A 21,179-nucleotide genomic window follows, 5' to 3' on the forward strand; every position below is an offset into this window, starting at 1 on the left:
AAAAGGTTTGAATAATAGTTTTACCCGACAAATGTTGAACGAAAATCGGATTACTGAGTTGAGTCCAAGTCCAATTCGAAACACGTTCGTGTCCTTTTAACCAGAAATGTGAAATATTTGGTGTATTTTTGATTTCGTCTATGATTACTTTGCTTAGAGTTGTGCTTCAAATTCTAAACGTTTTTTAAAGTTCTTGAATTCAAAATCCCTAGATTTTCTTTTCGAATTTTAAATTCCGTAATTCAGAATTAAAATCTTGACAAAGTTCAAGTTTTACCAAAAGAGCTGCTCCCGGGCGGGCTCGAACCGCCGACTTCCGCATAGCTCAAACTGTCTATAAGTACGGCGCTCTAACCGACTGAGCTACGGGAGCGTGAAATCCAATTCGTCTTCATGAAATAGTCGAATGTCGTTTCATTTAAATTTGATTGTTGGTATTTCATAGAGAAGGTTTTTGTGTTAAAAAAGTTTGCATAATAGATTTGCGGGACAAAAGTTGAACCAAAATCTGATTTACTGAGTTGACTCAAAGTCCAACTCGAAACAGGTCCGTTTCCTTTTAACCAGAAATGTTAAATATTTGGTATATTTTTGGTTTCGTCTACAATTTTTTTTGCTTAGAATTTTGCTTCAAACTCCCTATTTTTTTTACAAGTTCTCGAATCTTCAAACTCGAAATCCGTAATCATAAAATCTCAAATTCCATAATCATAAATCAAGATTTTGTACTTAAATTGTTTTGTTTCTAAATAACAGTTATTCAATTCGTGTACGCGCCTGTACATATCGAGGCCTGTACAAGACTCGGGTGAGATGTGGTGAAGGTTACTTGAAACATAGCGTTACGCGAATCCTTCAGGGTTGAAGTGTAACTCTTGAGTTGTTTTATACCAGCTATTTGGATGAACAAATTGTTTTTCTGAAACCACCGTTTCTCGGTCACTTCCTAGAGCAACAAGCAAACAAATATGCGTTGCTGGAAAACAAAACTTGTCAAGTAGAAAAAAGACAAAGTTTTCAGAACACATGACCTGACACAACTTGTATTATGATAAAACTTTTGCGTGCGACGAATATTTTCTCTGGTTGACTTGATAGGGAAACATCGTAATGCTGTTTTTTTTCTGTTTGTTCGTCCCATTTTTTTATGACTCTCACCTAACACTTATATTTTGTTTGTTTGATTGAGCGTTACTACGTAAACCTAAAGCAAGCGCGCTGATATCGCTTCTTTGCAGTATACAGTCTTGTTCCACGTAAATAGGGGGCGGTTCCTAGTGAAGATTTCTTAAAAACATCTTTTAAAAATTTTTTTAGCTTCACATCTCACAATTTTCTTTAATTTTCTACCTTTTGATAGGAATTGTCCGAGGGAACGCAAAAATCTTTAGAGCGATGATTTGTTTTGTTGGATTTCTGTAGTTGCTTATCGTTATATACACATAAAATGATCGGAAACTTAAAAATTTTTTGTACTTCACTTGCATGAGAGCACTATCAAGTATCAGTCCTAGGACCAAGTGAAAAAAGGCCTGACCATAGAGAGCGTTTTGAGCTCTCGACCCTTGCCTTACTAGCACGAACTTGCTTGCGACCTTAAGGAGTGATTTTTTTCATAGACAATTTTTTTCGACAGGTGGTGGGCTGATTGAAAGTTATGTTTGTCGCCTAACCTGTTTAATGGAGAACAGGACTGGCCATAGAGAAGCTCGAACTATCGACCGTCGCATTATTAGCACGATGCTCTAACCGACTGAGCTATACGGCCTTAATTAGAGATAGTGTTCATAGACAAATTGCTTTCGACAGGTGGTGGATAGATTGAAAATTATTTTCGCTTGCGTACCCTGCTTAAACATGTAGTTTGTCATCTTTGCGATTCTGAGTCTTCTGAATTAAAGTCGTTATAAAGCCTATTTTTTGCCATAGAGAAGCTCTTACTGTTTTCCCTTGCTTGATTAACCCGAATCTGTAACCGTCTGCGCTATATGGACTTGATAAGATCAAAGTTTTTCATGGACAAATTGTTTTGGGCTCATTGAGAATTGTCTTTCCTCGCTTTTTCTGTCTAAACATGAAATTTCTCATCAATGTGATTCCGAATCTTCAGAGCTGCTCCCGGGCTTCCAAAAGAACTGCTCCCGGGCTCCTAAAAGAACGGGCTTGAACCACCGACATCCGCATAGCTCATACTGTCTATAAGTACGGCGCTCTAACGACTGAGCTACGGGAGTTTGTAATCCAATTCGTCTTCATGAAATCCTCGAATGTCGTTTCATTTAAATTTGGTTGTTGGTTTTTCATAGAGAATGATTTTTATAAAAAAAAAGTTTGAATAATAGATTTGCCCGACAAAAGTTGAACAAAAATCTGATTACTGAGTTGAGTCCAACTCCAATTCGAAACGCGCCCGTTTCCTTTTAACCAGAAAAGTGAAACGCTTGATATATGTTGTCTTTGAAATATCTGCTAAATGATTTAATTTTCATCAATGTGATTCTGAATCTTCAGAAGCAAGATCTTTTAAAGTTTTAAGTTTGCCCGAAAGAGCTGCTCCAGGGAGGGCCTGAACCGCCGACATCCGCATAGCTCATAGTGTCTATAAGTATGGCGCTCTAACCGACTGCGCTACGGGAGCGTGAAGTCCGATTCGTCTTCATGAAATTACTGAATGTCGTTTCATTGAAATTTGGTTTTTGGTATTTCACAGAAAGATTTTTGTATAAAAAAGGTTTGAATAATAGATTTGCCCTTCAAAAGTTGAACCAAAACCTGACTACTGAGTTGAGTCCAATTCCAATTTGAAACACGTCCGTTTTCTTTTAACCAGAAATGTTAAATGCTTGGTATAATTTCGATCTCGTCTTTAATTAGTTTGCTTGGAGTTGTGCTTCAAATTCTCATTGTTTTTAAAGGTTTTTGAATTCAAAATTCCCAAATTTTGTTTTAAAATCTTATATTGCGTAATCATAAACTGAAATTTTGTACTCATATTGCTTTTTTCTAAGTAACAGTTACGCAAATCATTTAACCGTTCAGATTCAGGCGTGTAAAAGACTCAGGTGAAATGTGGTGAAGTTTACTTGAAATATAGCGTAACTCTAATCCTTCGGCGTAACTCTAATTGTTTTATACGAGCCATTTGGGTAAGCAAATTGTTTTTCTGATCCAACCGTTTCTCGGCCACTTATTGGAGCAACAAGCTCACAAATAGGGTTTGCTTAAAAATGAATTTTGTCAAGCAGAAAGATGATCAAATTATTCAGAACACATGATCCGATACAACCTGTATTATGATGAAACTGCGTGTGATGATACCTTTTTGTTCTGGATGACTTGATAGGGAAACTTCGGTAGCCAAATTTTCTTCTGTTTGTTCCTCCCAGTTTTTTGGACGCCCACTGACAATTTATATTTTGTTAAGTTACGCGTTACTATGTAAACCATTAGCAAGTGCGCTGTTATCGTTTCTTTGCAACTTAAATTTTATATGCCAAATAAATAGGGGGCTGTTGCTACTGAAGTTTTATTATCTGTTTATAAACATTTTAGCTTCAGATCTCCAATGTTTCTGTAATTTTTCTACTCTTTTGAGAGAACTTGTGTGAGAGAACGCATACATCTTTGAGCTATGAATTGCTTTGTTGGAGTACTGTAGTTGTATATCGTTATACATACATAGGTTTATCTAAAATTTAAAGATGTTTTGACTTTTTGGACTTAGCTTGCAAGATCACTTTCCAGTATCAAGCCTATGACTAACGGAGGAAAAGGACTGGCCAAAGAGATGATCGAACTCTCGACACGCGCGTTAATAGCACAATTCTCTAACTGGCTGTGTTATACGGCCTTACGGTTTTCAAGTTTTTCATAGGCAAATTGGTTTCGACAGGTGCGGGGCTGATTGAAAATTATATTTCATCTCGTAATATGCTTAAACATGTAATTTTTCATCCTTGCGATTTCGGTGCCTCAAAATTAAAATCTTGACAAAGTTTAAGTTTTACCAAAAGATCTGCTCCCGGGCGGGCTCGAACCTCCGACTTCCGCATAGCTCAAACTGTCTATAAGTAGGGCGCTCTAACCGACTGAGCTACGGGAACGTGAAGTTCAATTCGTCTTCATGATATCGTCAAATGTCGTTTCATTGAAATTTGGTTGTTGGTGTTTCATACAGAAGGATTTTTGTAAAAAAAAGTTTGAATAATAGTTTTGCCCGACAAAAGTTGAACACCTTGGATTCCTTTAAAACAGAAATGTGAAATATTTTGTATTTTTTTGATCTCGTCTATGATTACGATCTCGTCTATCTAGTCTTTGCTTAGAGTTGCGCTTCAAATTCTCAATGTTTTTTTTAAATTTCTTGATTTGAAAATCCCCAGACTTTCTTTTCAAATATTAGATTGCGTAATCATAAATCTAGATTTTCTACTTATTTTGTTTTGTTTTTAAATAACAGTTGCGCAAGTCATTTAACCGTTCAGATTGAGGCGCATAAAAGACTCAGTGGGATGCTGTGAAGTTTTCTTGAAACATAGCGTCACGCTAATCTTTCAGGATTGAAGTGCAGCGCTTGAATTGTTTTATACTAGCCATTTGGATAAGAAAAAGGTTCTTTTCGAAACAACGGTTACTCGGCCACTTCTTAGAGCAACAGGATATGCTTTGCATGCTAATGAGTTTTGTCAAGCAGAAAGTGACCAAATTGTTCAAAACACATGATCCGTTACAACTTGTATTATGATAACACATGCGCGATGACACATGTTTGTTCTCGATGGCTTGATAGGGAAACATCGGTAGCTAAGTTTTTTTCTGTTTGTTCCTCCCAGTTTTTTTGACGCCCACTGACAATTTATATTTTTATTAAGTTACGCGTTACTATGTAAACTAAGAGCAAAGGTGCTGGTATCGTTTTTTTTTTCAACTCCAAATTTAATGCCACATAAATGGGGGGGGGGGGCTGTTATGATTGAAGTTTTTGTATCTTTTTATAAACATTTTAGCTTCAGATCTCCATTTTTTTTTGATTTTTTCTACCCTTTTGAAAGAATTTGTGCCAGAGAACGCAAACATCTTTACAGCCATGAATTGTTTTGTTGAATTACTGTAGTTGTATATTGTTATATATGCATAGGTTTATCTCAAACTTAAAGATGGTTGGATTTTTTGGACTTGCAAGAGCACTATCCAGCATAAAGCCTATGAAAATGTAGAGAAAGGACTGACCATAGAGAGGCTCAAACTCTCCACCCTCACATTATTAGCACGATGCTCTAACCGACTGAGCTATACGGCTTACGGCTCTTAAGTGTTTCATAGGCAAATTGCTTTCGACAGGTGCTGGGCTGATTGAAAACTATAATTCATGTAATCTGTTTAAACATGTAATTTTTCATCATTGTGATTCCAGTGCTTCAGAATTAAAATCTTGACAAAGTTCAAGTTTTACCAAAAGATCTGCTCCCGGGCGGGCTCGAACCGCCGACTTCCGCATAGCTCAAACTGTCTATAAGTACGGCGCTCTCACCGACTGAGCTACGGGAGCGTGAAGTCCAATTCGTCTTCATGAAATCGTCAAATGTCGTTTCATTGAAATTTGGTTGTTGGTGTTTCATACAGAAGGATTTTTGTTAAAAAAAGTGTGAATAATAGTTTTGCCCGACAAAATTTGAACCAAAATCTGATTACTGAGTTGAGTCCAACTCCAATTCGAAACACGTCCGTTTCCTTTTAACCAGAAACGTGAAATGTTTGGTATATGTTGTCTGTGAAATGTCTGCTAAATCATTTAATTTGCATCAATGTGATTCTGAATCTTCAGAAGCAAGATCTTTTAAAGTTTTAAGTTTGCCCGAAAGATCTGCTCCCGGGGGGCTCAAACCGCCGACTTCCGCATGACTCATACTCTCTATACGTACGGCGCTCTCACCGACTGAGCTACGGGAGCGTGCTATCGAGTTCGTTTTCATGAAATCTTCAAATGCTTTTTCCTTGAAATTTGGTTGTTGGTATTTCATACAGAAGGATTTTTGTAAAAAAAAAGGTTTGAATAATTGTTTTACCCGACAACTGTTGAACAAAAATTGGATTACTGAGTTGAGTCCAAGTCCAATTCGAAACACGTTCGTGTCCTTTTAACCAGAAATGTGAAATATTTGGTGTATTTTTGATTTCGTCTATGATTACTTTGCTTAGAGTTGTGCTTCAAATTCTAAACGTTTTTTAAAGTTCTTGAATTCAAAATCCCTAGATTTTCTTTTCGAATTTTAAATTCCGTAATCATAAATCGAGTTTTTTTATTATATTTTTATTATATTATTTTGTTTTTAAATGACAGTTACGCAAGTCATTTAATCGTTCAGATTGAGTCGTGTAAAAGATTCAGGTGAGATGTGGTGAAAGTTAATTGAAACAAAGCGTCACGCTAATCCTTCAGGATTGAAGTGCAGCGCTTAAATTGTGTTATACCAGCCATTTAGATAAAAATGTGTATTCTGAAACAACCGTTCCTTGGCCACTTCTTAGAGCAACAGGCTAACAAATATGCTTTGCTTGACAATGAACTTTGTCAAGCAGAAAGTTGATCAACTTATTCAAAACACATGATCCGATACAACTTGGATTGTGATAAAACTGCGTGCGATGAAACATGTTTTTTTCTGGAAGGCTTGATAGGGAAACATCGTAAGCTAAAGGTCTGCTTTATCCTCCCAGTTTTTTGACCCCACTGACAATTTATTTTTTGTTAAATTACGCGTTACTACGTAAACCAAGAGCAAGGGAGCTGGTATCGTTTCTTTGCAACTAAAGTTTTTTATACCACATAAATTGGAGTAGGTTGTTGCGACTGAAGTTTTAATATCTTTTTATAAACATTTTAGCTTCAATTCTCCATTTTCTCTGTAATTTTCCTACTCTTTTGAGAGAACTTGTGTTAGAGAACGCAAACATCTTTAGAGTTATGAATTGTTTTTTTTCCTGATTACTGTAGTTGTATATCGTTATATATACATAGGTTTATCTAAGATTTAAAGATGTTTAGAATTTTTGGACTTAGCTTGAAAGAGCACTATCCAGTATCGTGCCTATGAAAAATGGAGAAAAAGGACTGGCCATAGAGAGGCTCGAACTCTCGACCCTCGCGTTATTAGCACGATGCTCTAACCGACTGAGCTATACGGCCTTACGGCCCTCAACTATTTAATAGGAAAATTGCTTTCGACAGGTGCTGGGCTGATTGAAACTTATATTTCATGTCGTAATATGCTTGAACATGTAATTTTTCATCATTGTGATTCCGGTGCTTCGGAATTAAAATCTTGAGAGAGTTTATGTTTTACCAAATGATCTGCTCCCGGGCGGGCTCCAACCGCCGACATCCGCATACCTCATACTGTCTACAAGTACGGTGCTCTAACCGAGAGCTACGGGAGCGTGCTGTCGAATTTGTCGTCGTGAAAACGTAAAATGTCGTTTCATTGAATTTTGGTTGTTCATATTTCATACAGAAGGATTTTTGTAAAAAAAAAGTTTGAATGATAGTTTTGCCCGACAAAAATTGAACCAAAATCGGATTACTGAGTTGAGTCCAAGTTCAAATCGAAACACGTTCGTTTCCTTTTAAACAGAAATGTGAAATATTTGTTATATTTTCGATTTCGTCTATGATTACTTTGCTTAGAGTTGTGCTTGAAATTCTAAATGTTTTTTGAAGTTCTTGAATTCAAAATCCCTAGAGTTTCTTTTCAAATTTTAAATTCCGTAATCATAAATCGAGATTTTGTACTTACCTTGTTTTGTTTTTAAATGACAGTTACGCAAGTCATTTAACCGTTCAGATTGAGTCGTGTAAAAGATTCAGGTGAGATGTGGTGAAAGGTTCTTGGAACAAAGCGTCACGCTAATCCTTCAGGATTGAAGTGCAGCGCTTAAATTGTGTTATACCAGCCATTTAGATAAAATGTGTATTCTGAAACAAACGTTCCTTGGCCACTTCTTAGAGCAACAGGCTAACAAATATGCTTTGATTGACAATGAATTTTGTCAAGCAGAAAGTTGATCAAATTGTTCAAAACACTTGATCCGTTACAACTTGTATTATGATAATACTGCGTGCGATGAAACATGTTTGTTCTCGACGGCTTAATAGGGAAACATCGTAAGCCAAATTTTTGTCTGCTTTATCCTCCCAGTTTTTTTTTACCCCACTGACAATTTATCTTTTGTTAAATTACGCGTTACTACGTAAACCAAGAGCAAGGGCGCTTGTATCATTTCTTTGCAACTAAAGTTTTTTATGCCACATAAATTGGAGTAGGTTGTTGAGACTGAAGTTTTAATATCTTTTTATAAACATTTTAGCTTCAAATCTCCATTTTTTCTGTAATTTTCCTACTCTTTTGAGAGAACTTGTGTTAGAGAACGCAAACATCTTTAGAGTTATGAATTGTTTTTTTTCCTGATTACTTTAGTTGTATATCGTTATATATACATAGGTTTATCTAAGATTTAAAGGTGTTTAGAATTTTTGGACTTAGCTTGAAAGAGCTCTATCCAGTATCATGCCATATGGACTGGCCATAGAGAGGCTCGAACTCTCGACACTCGCGTTATTAGCACGATGCTCTAACCGACTGAGCTATACGGCCTTACGGGCCTCAACTATTTAATAGGAAAATTGCTTTCGACAGGTGCTGGGCTGATTGAAAATTATATTTCATCCCGTAATATGCTTAAACATGTAATTTTTCATCCTTGCGATTTCGGTGCTTCAGAATTAAAATCTTGACAGATTTTATGTTTTACCAAAAAAGCTGCTCCCGGGCGGGCTCGAACCTCCGACATCCGCATAGCTCTTACTGTCTATAAGTACGGCGCTCTAACCGACTGAGCTACGGGAGCTTGAAGTCCAATTCATCTTCATGTAATCGTGCATTGTCGTTTCTTTGAAATTTGGTTGTTGGTGTTTCATACAGATGGATTTTTGTAAAAACAATTCGAATAATAGATTTGCCCGACAAAAGTTGAACCAAAATCTGATTACTGAGTTGAGTCCAAGTCCAATTCGAAACACGTTCGTTTCTTTTTAAACACAAATGTGAAATATTTGGTATGTTATCGATCTCGTCTATGATTACTTTGCTTAGAGTTATGCTTCAAATTCTCATTTTTTTTAAAGTTCTTGAATTCAAAATCCCCAAATTTCCTTTTAAAAAATGAAATTGCGTAATCATAAATCGAAATTTTGTGCTTATATTGTTTTGTTTTTGAGTAACAGTTGTGCAAATCATTTAACCGTTCAGATTGAGGCATGTAAAATACTCAGGTGAGATGTTGGGAAGGTTACTTAAAACGCTAATCCTCACGCTAATCCTTCAGGATTGAAGTGCAGCGCTTGAATTGTTTTATACCAGCCGTTTGGATAACAAAAATGTTTTTTCTGAAACAACCTTTTCTCGGCCACTTCTTAGAGCAACAAGCTAACAAATATGCTTTGCTTGACAATGAACTTTGTCAAGCAGAAAGTTGATCAACTTATTCAAAACACATGATCCGATACAACTTGGATTGTGATAAAACTGCGTGCGATGAAACATGTTTTTTTCTGGAAGGCTTGATAGGGAAACATCGTAAGCTAAAGGTCTGCTTTATCCTCCCAGTTTTTTTTGACCCCCACTGACAATTTATTTTTTGTTAAATTACGCGTTACTGAGAGCAAGGGCGGTGGTATCGTTTCTTTGCAACTAAAGTTTTCTATGCCACATAAATTGGAGTAGGTTGTTGCGACTGAAGTTTTAATATCTTTTTATAAATATTTTAGCTTCAAATCTCCATTTTTGCTGTCATTTTTCTACTCTTTTGAGAGAATTTGTGTTAGAGAACGCAAATATCCTTAGAGTTATGAATTTTTTTGTCTGAGTAGTGTAGTCGTGTGTACATAGGTTTATCTAATATTTAAAGATGTTTAGAATTTTTGGAGTTAGCTTGAAAGAGCACTATCCAGTATCATGCCTATGAAAAATGGAGAAAAAAGGACTGGCGATAGAGGGGCTCGAACTCTCGCTCCTCGCGTTATTAGCACGATGCTCTAACCGACTGAGCTACACGGCCTTACGACTCTCAACTATTTCATAGGAAAATTTCTTTCGACAGGTGCTGGGTTGATTGAAATTTATGTTTCATGTCGTAATATGCTTAAACATGTAATTTTTCATCATTGTGCTTCCGGTGCTTCAGAATTAAAATCTCGGCAAAGTTCAGGTTTTACCAAATGATCTGCCCCCGGGCGGGCTCGAATCGCCGACATCCGCATACCTCGTACTCTCTATAAGTACGGTGCTCTAACCGACTGAGCTACGGGAGCCTGCTTTCGAATTCGTCGTTCTGAAATCATGAAGGGTCGTATCATTGAATTTTGGTTGTTCGTATTTCATACAGAAGGATTTTTGTAAAAAAAGTTTGAATAATAGATTTGCCCGACAAAAGTTGAACGAAAATTGGGTTACTGAGTTGAGTCCAAGTCCAATTCGAAACACGTTCGTGCCCTTTTAACCAGAAATGTGAAATATTTGATATTCGATCTTGTCTATGAATACTTTGCTTAGAGTTGTGCTTCGAATTCTCGATGTTTTTTTAATTTCTTGAATTCAAAATCCCCCGATTTTTTTTTAAAATATTAAATTGCGTAATCATAAATCGAGATTTTGTACTTATATTGTTTTGTTTTTAAATGACAGTTACGCAAGTCATTTAACCGTTCAGATTGAGGCGTGCAAAAGACTCAGGTGAGGTGTGGTGAAACGTACTTGGAACAAAGCGTCACGCTAATCCTTCAGGATTGAAGTGCAGCGCTTGAACTGTTTTTTACCAGCCATTTGGATAAAAATGTTTTTTTCTGAAACAACCGTTTCTTGGCCACTTCTTAGAGCAAGAGGCTAACAAATATACTTTGCTTGACAATGAAATTTGTCATGCACAAAATTGATCAACTTATTCAAAACTTATTGGTCATCGTATATCATTGAACGGTGAAAAGGAAATAAGAGATTCTTGTTGGTCATCGAGAGGCTCGAACTCTCGACCCTCGCGTTATTAGCACGTTGCTCTAACCGACTGAGCTATACGGCCTTACGGGCCTCAACTATTTAATAGGAAAATTGCTTTCGACAGGTGCTGGGCTGATTGAAAATTATATTTCATCCCGTAATATGCTTAAACATGTAATTTTTCATCCTTGCGATTTCGGTGCTTCAGAATTAAAATCTTGACAGATTTTATGTTTTACCAAAAGAGCGACTCCCGGGCGGGCTCGAACCGCCGACATCCGCATAGCTCTTACTGTCTATAAGTACGGCGCTCTAACCGACTGAGCTACGGGAGCTTGAAGTCCAATTCATCTTCATGTAATCGTGCATTGTCGTTTCTTTGAAATTTGGTTGTTGGTGTTTCATACAGATGGATTTTTGTAAAAAAAATTCGAATAATAGATTTGCTCCACAAAAGTTGAACCAAAATCTGATTACTGAGTTGAGTCCAAGTCCAATTCGAAACACGTTCGTTTCTTTTTAAACACAAATGTGAAATATTTGGTATGTTATCGATCTCGTCTATGATTACTTTGCTTAGAGTTATGCTTCAAATTCTCATTTTTTTTAAAGTTCTTGAATTCAAAATCCCCAAATTTCCTTTTAAAAAATGAAATTGCGTAATCATAAATCGAAATTTTGTGCTTATATTGTTTTGTTTTTGAATAACAGTTGTGCAAATCATTTAACCGTTCAGATTGAGGCATGTAAAAGACTCTGGTGAGATGTTGGGAAGGTTACTTAAAACATATCCTCACGCTAATCCTTCATGATTGAAGTGCAGCGCTTGAATTGTTTTATACCAGCCGTTTGGATAAGAAAAATGTTTTTTCTGAAACAACCGTTTCTCGGCCACTTCTTAGAGCAACAAGCTAACAAATTTGCTTTGCTTGACAATGAACTTTGTCATGCACAAAATTGATCAACTTATTCAAAACTTATTGGTCATCGTATATCATTGAACGGTGAAAAGGAAATAAGAGATTCTCGTTGCTCATAGAGAGGCTCGAACTCTCGACCCTCGCGTTATTAGCACGATGCTCTAACCGACTGAGCTATACGGCCTTACGGGCCTCAACTATTTAATAGGAAAATTGCTTTCGACAGGTGCTGGGCTGATTGAAAATTATATTTCATCCCGTAATATGCTTAAACATGTAATTTTTCATCCTTGCGATTTCGGTGCTTCAGAATTAAAATCTTGACAGATTTTATGTTTTACCAAAAAAGCTGCTCCCGGGCGGGCTCGAACCGCCGACATCCGCATAGCTCTTACTGTCTATAAGTACGGCGCTCTAACCGACTGAGCTACGGGAGCTTGAAGTCCAATTCATCTTCATGTAATCGTGCATTGTCGTTTCTTTGAAATTTGGTTGTTGGTGTTTCATACAGATGGATTTTTGTAAAAACAAGTCGAATAATAGATTTGCCCGACAAAAGTTGAACCAAAATCTGATTACTGAGTTGAGTCAAAGTCCAATTCGAAACACGTTCGTTTCTTTTTAAACACAAATGTGAAATATTTGGTATGTTATCGATCTCCTCTATGATTACTTTGCTTAGAGTTATGCTTCAAATTCTCATTTTTTTAAAATTCTTGAATTCAAAATCCCCAAATTTCCTTTTAAAATATTAAATTGCGTAATCATAAATCGAAATTTTGTGCTTATATTGTTTTGTTTTTGAATAACAGTTGTGCAAATCATTTAACCGTTCAGATTGAGGCATGTAAAAGACTCTGGTGAGATGTTGGGAAGGTTACTTAAAACATATTCTCACGCTAATCCTTCATGATTGAAGTGCAGCGCTTGAATTGTTTTATACCAGCCGTTTGGATAAGAAAAATGTTTTTTCTGGAACAACCGTTTCTCGGCCACTTCTTAGAGCAACAAGCTAACAAATTTGCTTTGCTTGACAATGAAGTTTGTCAAGCAGAAAGTTGATCAAATTGTTCAAAACATATGATCCGTTACAACTTGTATTATGATAAAGCTGCGTGCGATGAAACATTTTTGTTGTGGATGACTTGATAGGAAAATATCGTGAGCCATTTTTTTTTTCTTTTTGTTCCTCCCGGTTTTTTTGACCCCCACTGACATTTTATGTTTTGTTAAGTTACATGTTATCACGTAAACCAAGAGCAAGGGCGCTGGTATCGTTTCTTTTCAACTTAAATTTTATATGCCACATAAATGGGGGGGGGGGCTGTTGCGACCGAAGTTTTAATTCTTCAGATCTCCAATTCTTCTGTAGTTTTACTCTTTGAGAGAATTTGTGTTAGAGAGCGCAAACATCTTTTGAGCTATGAATTGTTTTGTTGGAGTACTGTAGTTGTATATCGTTATATGTACATATGTTGATCTAAAACTTCAATATATTTGGAATTTTTGGACTTAGTTTGCAAGAGCACTATCCAGTATCAAGCCTATGACCAATGGAGAAAAATTTTTGGCGATAGAGAGGCTCGAACTCCCGACCCTCGCGTTCGTGCCCGGATGCTCTAATCGCCTGAGCTATACGGCCTTACGTGGCTGACATTTTTCATAGGCAAATTGCTTTCGTCAGGTGCTGGGCTGATTGAAAATTATATTTTGCCCTGTATTGTGCTTAAACATCTAATATCTCATCATTGTGATTCCGGTGCTTCAGAATTAAAATCTTGTCAAAGTTCAAGTTTTACCGAATGATCTGCTCCCGGGCGGGCTCGAACCGCCGACAACCGCATAGCTCATACTGCCTATAAGTACGGCGCTCTAACCGACTGAGCTACGGGAGCTTGCCCTCCAAATCCGCTTCATGGAATCGTCGAATGCCGTTTTAGTGAATTTTGGTTTGTTGGTACTTCATAGAAAAGGATTTTTTTAAAATTTAATAGTGGAATTGCTAATGACAAACGGGAAACAAAGCGTGACAAATCGGTTGAGTCCAAGTCTATTTCGAGACCTAGAACAGTGTAGGTTTGTGACATTGTGGTGATTGTTCGGCGCCGCGTGATGCGTGATTTTTCGCAGAGAACGAGATCTGTGAAATTTTCTCCCTTCTCTCATTGCTATTTTTACTTAGTAATGTGAAGTTTAACTCCCAGCTTAGAAGAAAAGAATCTATTCTGTTGGTGTCAATCTAGTTTGTTTGTTGAATCTGTTTCGAAAAAACTTTGAGCTCATTGGCTGCAAAATTTGAATTCAGAAACTCGATCTCTTAAATAAACAGAATTCACGAGACTTTTGAAGATGGCTTCGGGCTAATTTTATATTCGGTGTTTTGCAGGTGCGAATGTCCCAGCTAAGCTTGACTTATATTTTGAGCCAATCACATCGAGATGTAATAAAAATCTCAGAAAGATGGCAGTCAAAAAATCCTTAAATAAAACTAGTTTAAAATAATTTTCGGCTAATTCTAACTGAATTTCTGCAGGTGCAAGTGTCCCAGCCAAGCATCAGGTCGCAGCTGTGAAGTGATGAGTGAGAGGATGTCCCTGTCCGAATGGCTGTTTAGCCTACCAATAGAAGTGCTAGTGGCTGCATTCATCATTCTCATCATGTTGTTCATTGTGTCTGTGTTGTTGGTGACTTGCGTGAAGTACAGAAAGACGAAGAAGAAGTTGAGACAGAACGCCTTCCCACTCATTCCCTATCCTCAGTATCCAACAAATGCCAGCCACTCAAACCAGTACCTGCCGTAAGTAATCTTTTCTCGGATCTATTCTGTTTTGACCCCCACCCCCCGCTTCGTGGTGTTTTTTATGCCCCCAGCCCCCAGATACGATTTATGTTTTGTTATATAGCAAGTTACTTTGAGAAAATTTAGCACAGGCGCCTGGAGGGCGTAAAATATATATAAGTATATATGCTCACTAAGTTGGGGGGGGGGGGGGTAAATCCCTTTTCTTTTCTTTTAATCGCCTGGGTCATAGTAAACCGGATTGATATGTCAGTGCAATTTCGGCGTATAATAATGCAGGAAATGCACTGAATTCTTGGGATTCTTGGGATAAGTGCTCGACTGAAATTCTGCAAAACTCATTTTTCAGCTGTGCTTTTCAGCTCATTTTGTACATAATATCATCAGAGTTCAGTTGATAATTATGAAAGCCTTGCTGAATTTTTTGAAAATTGAGCGCATTTTGTACTTAATTTTAAAAGAGTTCCTCAACCTTGACAGACGAAGTTGATTTTTTTGCGGTGGCGAAAAGCAAATTGATAGGCACCTAAATTTGTTCACAGAACTTCCACGTGACCTGAAGCTTTTTTGTAATTAGGTACTCGAAACTGATGCCCCTGGGTCACCCCCACCACCAAGGAGGCTACCCTGGATATGCTTCCAGTAGCGGATTCCCTCCCAGTAATACTGCCGGATCCACTTCTTCTATCACCAACCACAGCTATGCCAGACTACCCGTCAATTTCAGCAACACTCCACAACCAATGGTTAGAATGAAGGCTTGGTCACAATTTGCTGTAACGTAAATGTCTTTATTCTATAATTTTTTCATTGTAGCCGCGAAGCTATATGCTGGGTTTTGTTATTGCATTGTGAATATTTTGATTTTTCCTTTGGTCGTCGGCTGCTTATTAGAGAACTTAATTCCCTCCGGGCGTTACCTGTCTATCTCGTTTTCGAGGCCGAAAAGTCAAAAGGGTCAGACAAAAAGTCGGCCAAAATCGCAAAAAGACCACAGGTTTAATATAACTGCTACAAACTTTGTTGGAGAGTAAATAAAAAAGACCAGTGAAATATCGAAAGATTGTGCAACGCAAAAAAAATAAAGACAATTTCCAAGCCAGCCCCACAAAGTTTCCGGCGAATTTGATATTCACTCAACTCGCTTTCAATCTAAGTTTGAGTCAAAATCTCAGAGTATCAGAAATCTGTATGATCAGAAATCTTATCAGAGCGTGCATATCAGATCACAAAACTAACGCTAAAGAAAGCTATATACTAATTTCATGCATGTATAAAACTGATTTTTTGAGTTTTGTGCCTGCAAATGTACCACAAAGCTTCGTGGGGCTGTCTTGAAAATTGAGCTTAGCTTTTTTGCGCTGCACAATCTTTCGATATATGAATTTCACTGGTCTTTTTTAATTACTCTCCAACGAAGTTTGTTGCAGTTATAATAAACCTGCGGTCTTTTTGCGATTTTGGCCGGTTTTTTGTCTGACCCTTTTGACTTTTCGGCCTCGAAAACGAGATAGACAGGTAACGCCCAGAGGGAATTAAGTTCTCTTAGATCATTTGGGTTTTGCTAGAAATTAAGTATGCTACTCACCGAAACTGTTTTGGAGACATAAAATCATTGTGATAAGGGTGGTTCTTAGATTTTGACCCCAAGTGCACCCATCGCCCCTCGCCGCACGTCAGCCCATCCCATATTTCATCCCCCTCCACTTCACCCCTCCCGCAATCCCCACCCCATGCACATAGTTCCACCCGTAATCTAACGCTCGACCCCCCGTGCGCTTTTCATAGCTAGGCTTGCTAGTTAAGCTAAAATCCAGGCTCCCTAAGCTGTAAGTAGCTACTGACGAAGCTGACCGATACAAGGGTTGTTTGAGAGCAATTTGTCCGCCGTTAATTGGCTATGTTCTCTATAGTTTTTAACAGTTTTCATTGCAGCTATTTTCCGGAATTCTGTCAACTATGCGCGACGCAGGAAATGAACCTATTGTTCATCCATGTTGTGAACACAGTTGCACTTGATTTCTCAGCTGTTAGAACATGTAAGGAGCACCAGAGAAACTACAAAAGCGCAATAAGATACTGAAAAATGAAAAGACTGCTGGTTCGTTTTTTTGGCTTTGGTTTCGGTTACAATTGGTTCTTCTATGGTTTTCGGAGTTTTATCGATTTGATGCTTATATGGAGACTGAAATAACGCCAAATTTTATGAACGCAGCCGATTACTGTTAATCAGGATACCATTTAAAATTTTGTTGTCCTGGTTTCAAACTTTCAGCACTGATTAGACTTTACGTTGTTATTAGGTTGCATAAACAAACGATTTCATGAGTCTTTTCCAAAAGTATCCTTGATTTTTTGTATTGATTGAAACAACCATACTTCGGCTTGACAGAAACTCAGAAATATTGATTGATAGCTGCTGTACTTTGAGATTACGAGGGTTGCTATATAATATGTATATATTTTAGATGTTTTACCCTCCAATGGTAAGTCGTGGTTCTACTTCTGTTCAAAACAACTTTTCGTTTCTTCTTTCTACCAATCCATCTTTTATTCACGCTCTCTCACTTCTAAATTCGACCTTTGCCACACTTTAGCTTTTCCTTTATTCATCCCAAAAGCTATGCTTTAGTTATTTAGTTCACGTAAAAATCGTAGAAACTAAACTTGAGAAAAGCGAAGAATTTTTCCCCGATTGAGAGAAAAAAATGCGGGAAATATTTGTCTACATCGAGCGCGATATAGATTTATTCAATTATGCGCAATTTATATTCGAAGTAGACCCAATATATTTGAGATTTTTAAGGTTTTAATGAAAAACCAGGCGCGATTTCAGATTTAGAAGAAGAGAGATTATTATGGCAAAGTATTTTTGTTCGGGTTTTATGTATGGAGCAACCGCAGTTTTTTGAAGTCCCAAATAATTACAATTTTCTGCTTTTGTGCTCGTGAAAGTAGCGTGTTGTCTTTTGTCTTATAATTTTTTTATGAGAAATAATTAGATTTCGGATCATTTTTTTGGAAGCAAATTCAAAAATTTGCAGTTGCGAACAGTTGAGATATTACAAACTGAAAATAAAGTTTTAGCACTCGAAATTTTTTCAACTTTCTTAATCGGTGAAATTAGTTTTTCTCTGTATAACTGCAGTCATGTCATCATGTCTATGTCTCTATGTTCAGTACTGTTTAGTATTATTTACGTCACGACAGTTTAAACTCGTAAAGAAAATTAAGTCGATAGAAGGGGTAATTTCTGTATACATATTCCAGTACTGGGCAAGTCTAAATGCTTGTGAATAGGTCCAGAACTTTTCGCCAGGACTCAGTGGTCAAAACCAACTGAATTTTTGATGCATGTTTCAGAATTCACCATTTCCCCGTTTTTTTCTGCTCCTTAGATTTCTTGCACAGACAATTTTCAAAAATTAAGATGAGTGTGTTATAAAATAAAGTGATTCCGATTTTAAAGTGCATTAATTAGAGGTTTATAGACATTTTTGAAAAAAAATTATTTCATTTTTGCGTTGTTCGAGAAAAATTAGTGTATTGATTTTAGCTTTTCGTATTTTGCTTAGTCAATAAAAAATCTGTTTTCTAATTGACATTTTCCCTATTTTTGTAGCATTTTGCTCACTAGTATAGTTCTTTTATTATTTTTTATTACTATTAATAATTTTATTAGTTTTTTAGTTTTTTCCCCTTAGTTTGCTCAATTATAATCTTAACTCGAGCTTTCTCCAGACAAAGCAATTTATAGTAATAATTGTCGAAGTCGAAATATGGGTTCAGAATAGAGAACAATAAGCCTATCAGACACAGTTGTAAATTTGCCCCCATTTTATTAATGTTCACTAGATTTGTTCCTAATTGCTCTTAACGCTAAACATTTTATTCTCTCTTTAAGATAAAAGGTTAAATATCGAATTCTGTCGAAAATGATGGTATAATTTGGTAGACTTTGACTATTTTTATTTTAAAAATAAAGTTTAAACGCATTTTTTTTTGTTTTTGGCCTCCTTATATTTCCAATGAAAGTAATGTGGAGGAATCGCTGCTAATTTCCGGCAATCTACCGCAGGTGGGCTTTTGTATTTTTCCGGCACTGGTTCAACGGCATAAATATGTATGTTTTATGTCGTCTGACCATATTTATTGTGTTTTATTACAATTTTATATGCGATAATAGTAGAATTTTCAAATTCTGGTTTGAATGAAAATTAAATTGCATTAGATTTTTGCTGTTTCGCTTCTAACTGATTAATTGCAGCTCCATAATTGAAACCAAAAATGCACTTTATTTTGTTGAAAAGAGGTGAATAAATTCCCTTACAATATCCTCGCTGAAGCTCTTCAATAAATCAGTTTCCTCGAAAAAACAGCACGTTACACGAAATGGCAAATCTTTTTAATTGCTCTCAAACGATTTTTGGGATCTTTTCCGTTTGTGCTCCCCCAGTGCGTTATAGCCCCCCCCCAGTTACAGAGCACGTGTCTTTGCATAGTAAATAATTATGTAAAAATATGGCACATGCTCCTGGGGTTGCAAATAAGATGCACCCACTAGGCTGGGGTGCACAAACGGAAAAGATACGAAGTTTGTTTAGTAATTATAGTATTCATGTGGTCTTTTTATGCGATTCTTCGCTTCACTGACATTTCTTCTGACCCTTTCAACATTTCGTCCTCTGAAACACGACAAACAGGTAAAGCCTGGAGGGCATTAAGTGGCTGAGCCTTACGCCTGTTTAGTCTCTAAGTACGCGATTCACCGAAACTTATTTGAGTAGACTACTTCATGTTGTGGAAGGCGGTTCTTAATCTTAAAAGTTTTACCACACGTCCCCCCAGTTACCCCTCTCCTCCTCAGTCACCCCTCATCCCCCCACAACACTCCCCTTGTCCACCCTCCGCCACTTGGCGATTTGGACCCCTTCTCTTCCAACCCTCTCAACTCCACCTCCCCCAAGCTTGACTCCACTCTGCTCCCCTCCTTATGCTAGCTCCCGCGCCAGCTGGCTACTGCTGAAGCCAACCATTCGCCGGTTGTTTGAGAGCGATTATCCCGACATTAATTGTGTTACTTCATTTGCTTCATTTGTGTGGAATCTGCTCGTTATTGCTTTTCTGATTTGATATTTTGTCAATTGTCTTGGACTTTTGACTACGGGGTCAACGGGTTTGATTTTGTTTTATGAAAAAACCTCAGAGTAAATGAATTCTTCTCAGGCTTCAATTTTTTCATTAAAAAGAGTTTCTTTTCTGGTTTTCTTTTTAAATATGTGTTTGCATATTCCTATTTGATGTTCCGTTGGTGAATTTGATTACGCCAGAATCAGCAGTATTGCGAAAAAAAATCAGTTTTTGCAGCGTACAATTGTCTTCTCTGATAGATTGCTACCTTGTTTCAAAACCCTTTTTTAATTTTCCAATTTTCTCAATAATTTCTTCTTCCAAAATGATTTTGAGTTAAATTATAATTTTTGAGTTAATAGTTTGGTCTTTGCGTGACCTAAGTTAATGGTCTTTGCGATTACTGACATTTTATTACCCTTTTGTTGTTAGCATTTTTAGAGCAAAGCTTTATGTCATCCTTATTCGAGGAATTTTTGCGATAGCGAAACGTCTCAATAATACAATTTAAGAAATTAAAAATTTCGTTTAAGTATTTTTATAAGTTCTTTCTCTTTCTTTGTTTGAATTCCATTTTACATAGGTCAGTGGGGATGTTTTTCCTTATTATTTTTTTACTTATTAGGTAGATGTTTCCTAAATTGATTTGGAGGAAAAGTTGAGATTCAGTTAGTCATTTTTTGTTGTAAATGGTCATTTGCATTGACTATACGCCTTGTATATTTTTGTAATCCAAATAACGGGACAAAAAAAAACCGAAGAGAAACACCTCAAAATTTTATTAAAAACAGCTGAAGTAGTTATTCCGATTGATTTGTATATGATTTGCCAAAATATATAGCTTTCCAGTACTGAATGACCTTATCATTTGGTGCAGGATAAAGATTCTGTTTTTAATTACTGGAGTTTTTTAAACGCATTGTTGAAAAACCATCAAAATTTGTTTTTCAAAAAGTCAGTTTTAATTAAACTAGGAATACCTCATTTTTGATGAACCCTCCAATCCCATTATTTGTTTGTTTTAGCTTCTTTATATTACCTCTGGTATGAATGAATCTTATTTCAAGTTTTTAAGAAAAAATAAAGATTTAAAAGTTTTTTTATTTTTAGGTCTACTACGACAGAAAAGGTCGACCAATTTCACCCTCCAATACAATCCACTCTTCGATAGACTACGAAACATCACAAGAGTGGGTCAGACTATGGGGGAGGGGGCAAAGGGAAGTATGGCAAGATACCCCCTGGACTGAGGGTAGATCTGCCCCCTGAGTCCAACGGAAG

At 36.8% G+C, this 21,179-nt stretch overlaps 1 protein-coding gene and 12 non-coding genes across 13 annotated transcripts in view; 1 reads left to right on the forward strand and 12 right to left on the reverse strand.

The window, feature by feature from the left end:
- The window catches only part of LOC142342933 (protocadherin Fat 1-like), a 191,100-nt gene extending 169,927 nt beyond the window's left edge, over positions 1-21,173 (forward strand). The window contains exons 53-56 of the mRNA XM_075394612.1: positions 14,502-14,765; positions 15,346-15,514; positions 17,237-17,254; positions 21,009-21,173. Coding sequence (XP_075250727.1) covers positions 14,502-14,765; positions 15,346-15,514; positions 17,237-17,254; positions 21,009-21,167 — 610 coding nt within the window. The 3' untranslated portion in view covers positions 21,168-21,173. The remainder of the gene's footprint in view (positions 1-14,501; positions 14,766-15,345; positions 15,515-17,236; positions 17,255-21,008) is intronic.
- On the reverse strand, positions 287-373 carry Trnai-uau (transfer RNA isoleucine (anticodon UAU)). The gene is given in 2 exon segments: positions 287-322; positions 336-373. It is a non-coding gene; the product is annotated as a tRNA-Ile (tRNA).
- Positions 1,695-1,768, reverse strand: Trnai-aau (transfer RNA isoleucine (anticodon AAU)). The gene has a single exon. It is a non-coding gene; the product is annotated as a tRNA-Ile (tRNA).
- Positions 5,462-5,548, reverse strand: Trnai-uau (transfer RNA isoleucine (anticodon UAU)). The gene is given in 2 exon segments: positions 5,462-5,497; positions 5,511-5,548. It is a non-coding gene; the product is annotated as a tRNA-Ile (tRNA).
- On the reverse strand, positions 7,113-7,186 carry Trnai-aau (transfer RNA isoleucine (anticodon AAU)). Its single transcript has one exon. It is a non-coding gene; the product is annotated as a tRNA-Ile (tRNA).
- Trnai-aau (transfer RNA isoleucine (anticodon AAU)) lies at positions 8,578-8,651 on the reverse strand. The gene has a single exon. It is a non-coding gene; the product is annotated as a tRNA-Ile (tRNA).
- Trnai-uau (transfer RNA isoleucine (anticodon UAU)) lies at positions 8,818-8,904 on the reverse strand. Its single transcript is given in 2 exon segments — positions 8,818-8,853; positions 8,867-8,904. It is a non-coding gene; the product is annotated as a tRNA-Ile (tRNA).
- On the reverse strand, positions 10,040-10,113 carry Trnai-aau (transfer RNA isoleucine (anticodon AAU)). Its single transcript has one exon. It is a non-coding gene; the product is annotated as a tRNA-Ile (tRNA).
- Trnai-uau (transfer RNA isoleucine (anticodon UAU)) lies at positions 10,280-10,366 on the reverse strand. Its single transcript is given in 2 exon segments — positions 10,280-10,315; positions 10,329-10,366. It is a non-coding gene; the product is annotated as a tRNA-Ile (tRNA).
- Trnai-uau (transfer RNA isoleucine (anticodon UAU)) lies at positions 11,297-11,383 on the reverse strand. The gene is given in 2 exon segments: positions 11,297-11,332; positions 11,346-11,383. It is a non-coding gene; the product is annotated as a tRNA-Ile (tRNA).
- On the reverse strand, positions 12,079-12,151 carry Trnai-aau (transfer RNA isoleucine (anticodon AAU)). Its single transcript has one exon. It is a non-coding gene; the product is annotated as a tRNA-Ile (tRNA).
- Trnai-uau (transfer RNA isoleucine (anticodon UAU)) lies at positions 12,319-12,405 on the reverse strand. Its single transcript is given in 2 exon segments — positions 12,319-12,354; positions 12,368-12,405. It is a non-coding gene; the product is annotated as a tRNA-Ile (tRNA).
- Trnai-uau (transfer RNA isoleucine (anticodon UAU)) lies at positions 13,777-13,863 on the reverse strand. Its single transcript is given in 2 exon segments — positions 13,777-13,812; positions 13,826-13,863. It is a non-coding gene; the product is annotated as a tRNA-Ile (tRNA).
- Positions 21,174-21,179: the final 6 nt, after the last annotated feature.

Source organism: Convolutriloba macropyga, chromosome 7, assembly GCF_964194025.1.
Source record: "Convolutriloba macropyga chromosome 7, txConMacr16.3, whole genome shotgun sequence".
In the NCBI taxonomy this organism is placed as follows: domain Eukaryota; kingdom Metazoa; phylum Xenacoelomorpha; order Acoela; family Convolutidae; genus Convolutriloba; species Convolutriloba macropyga.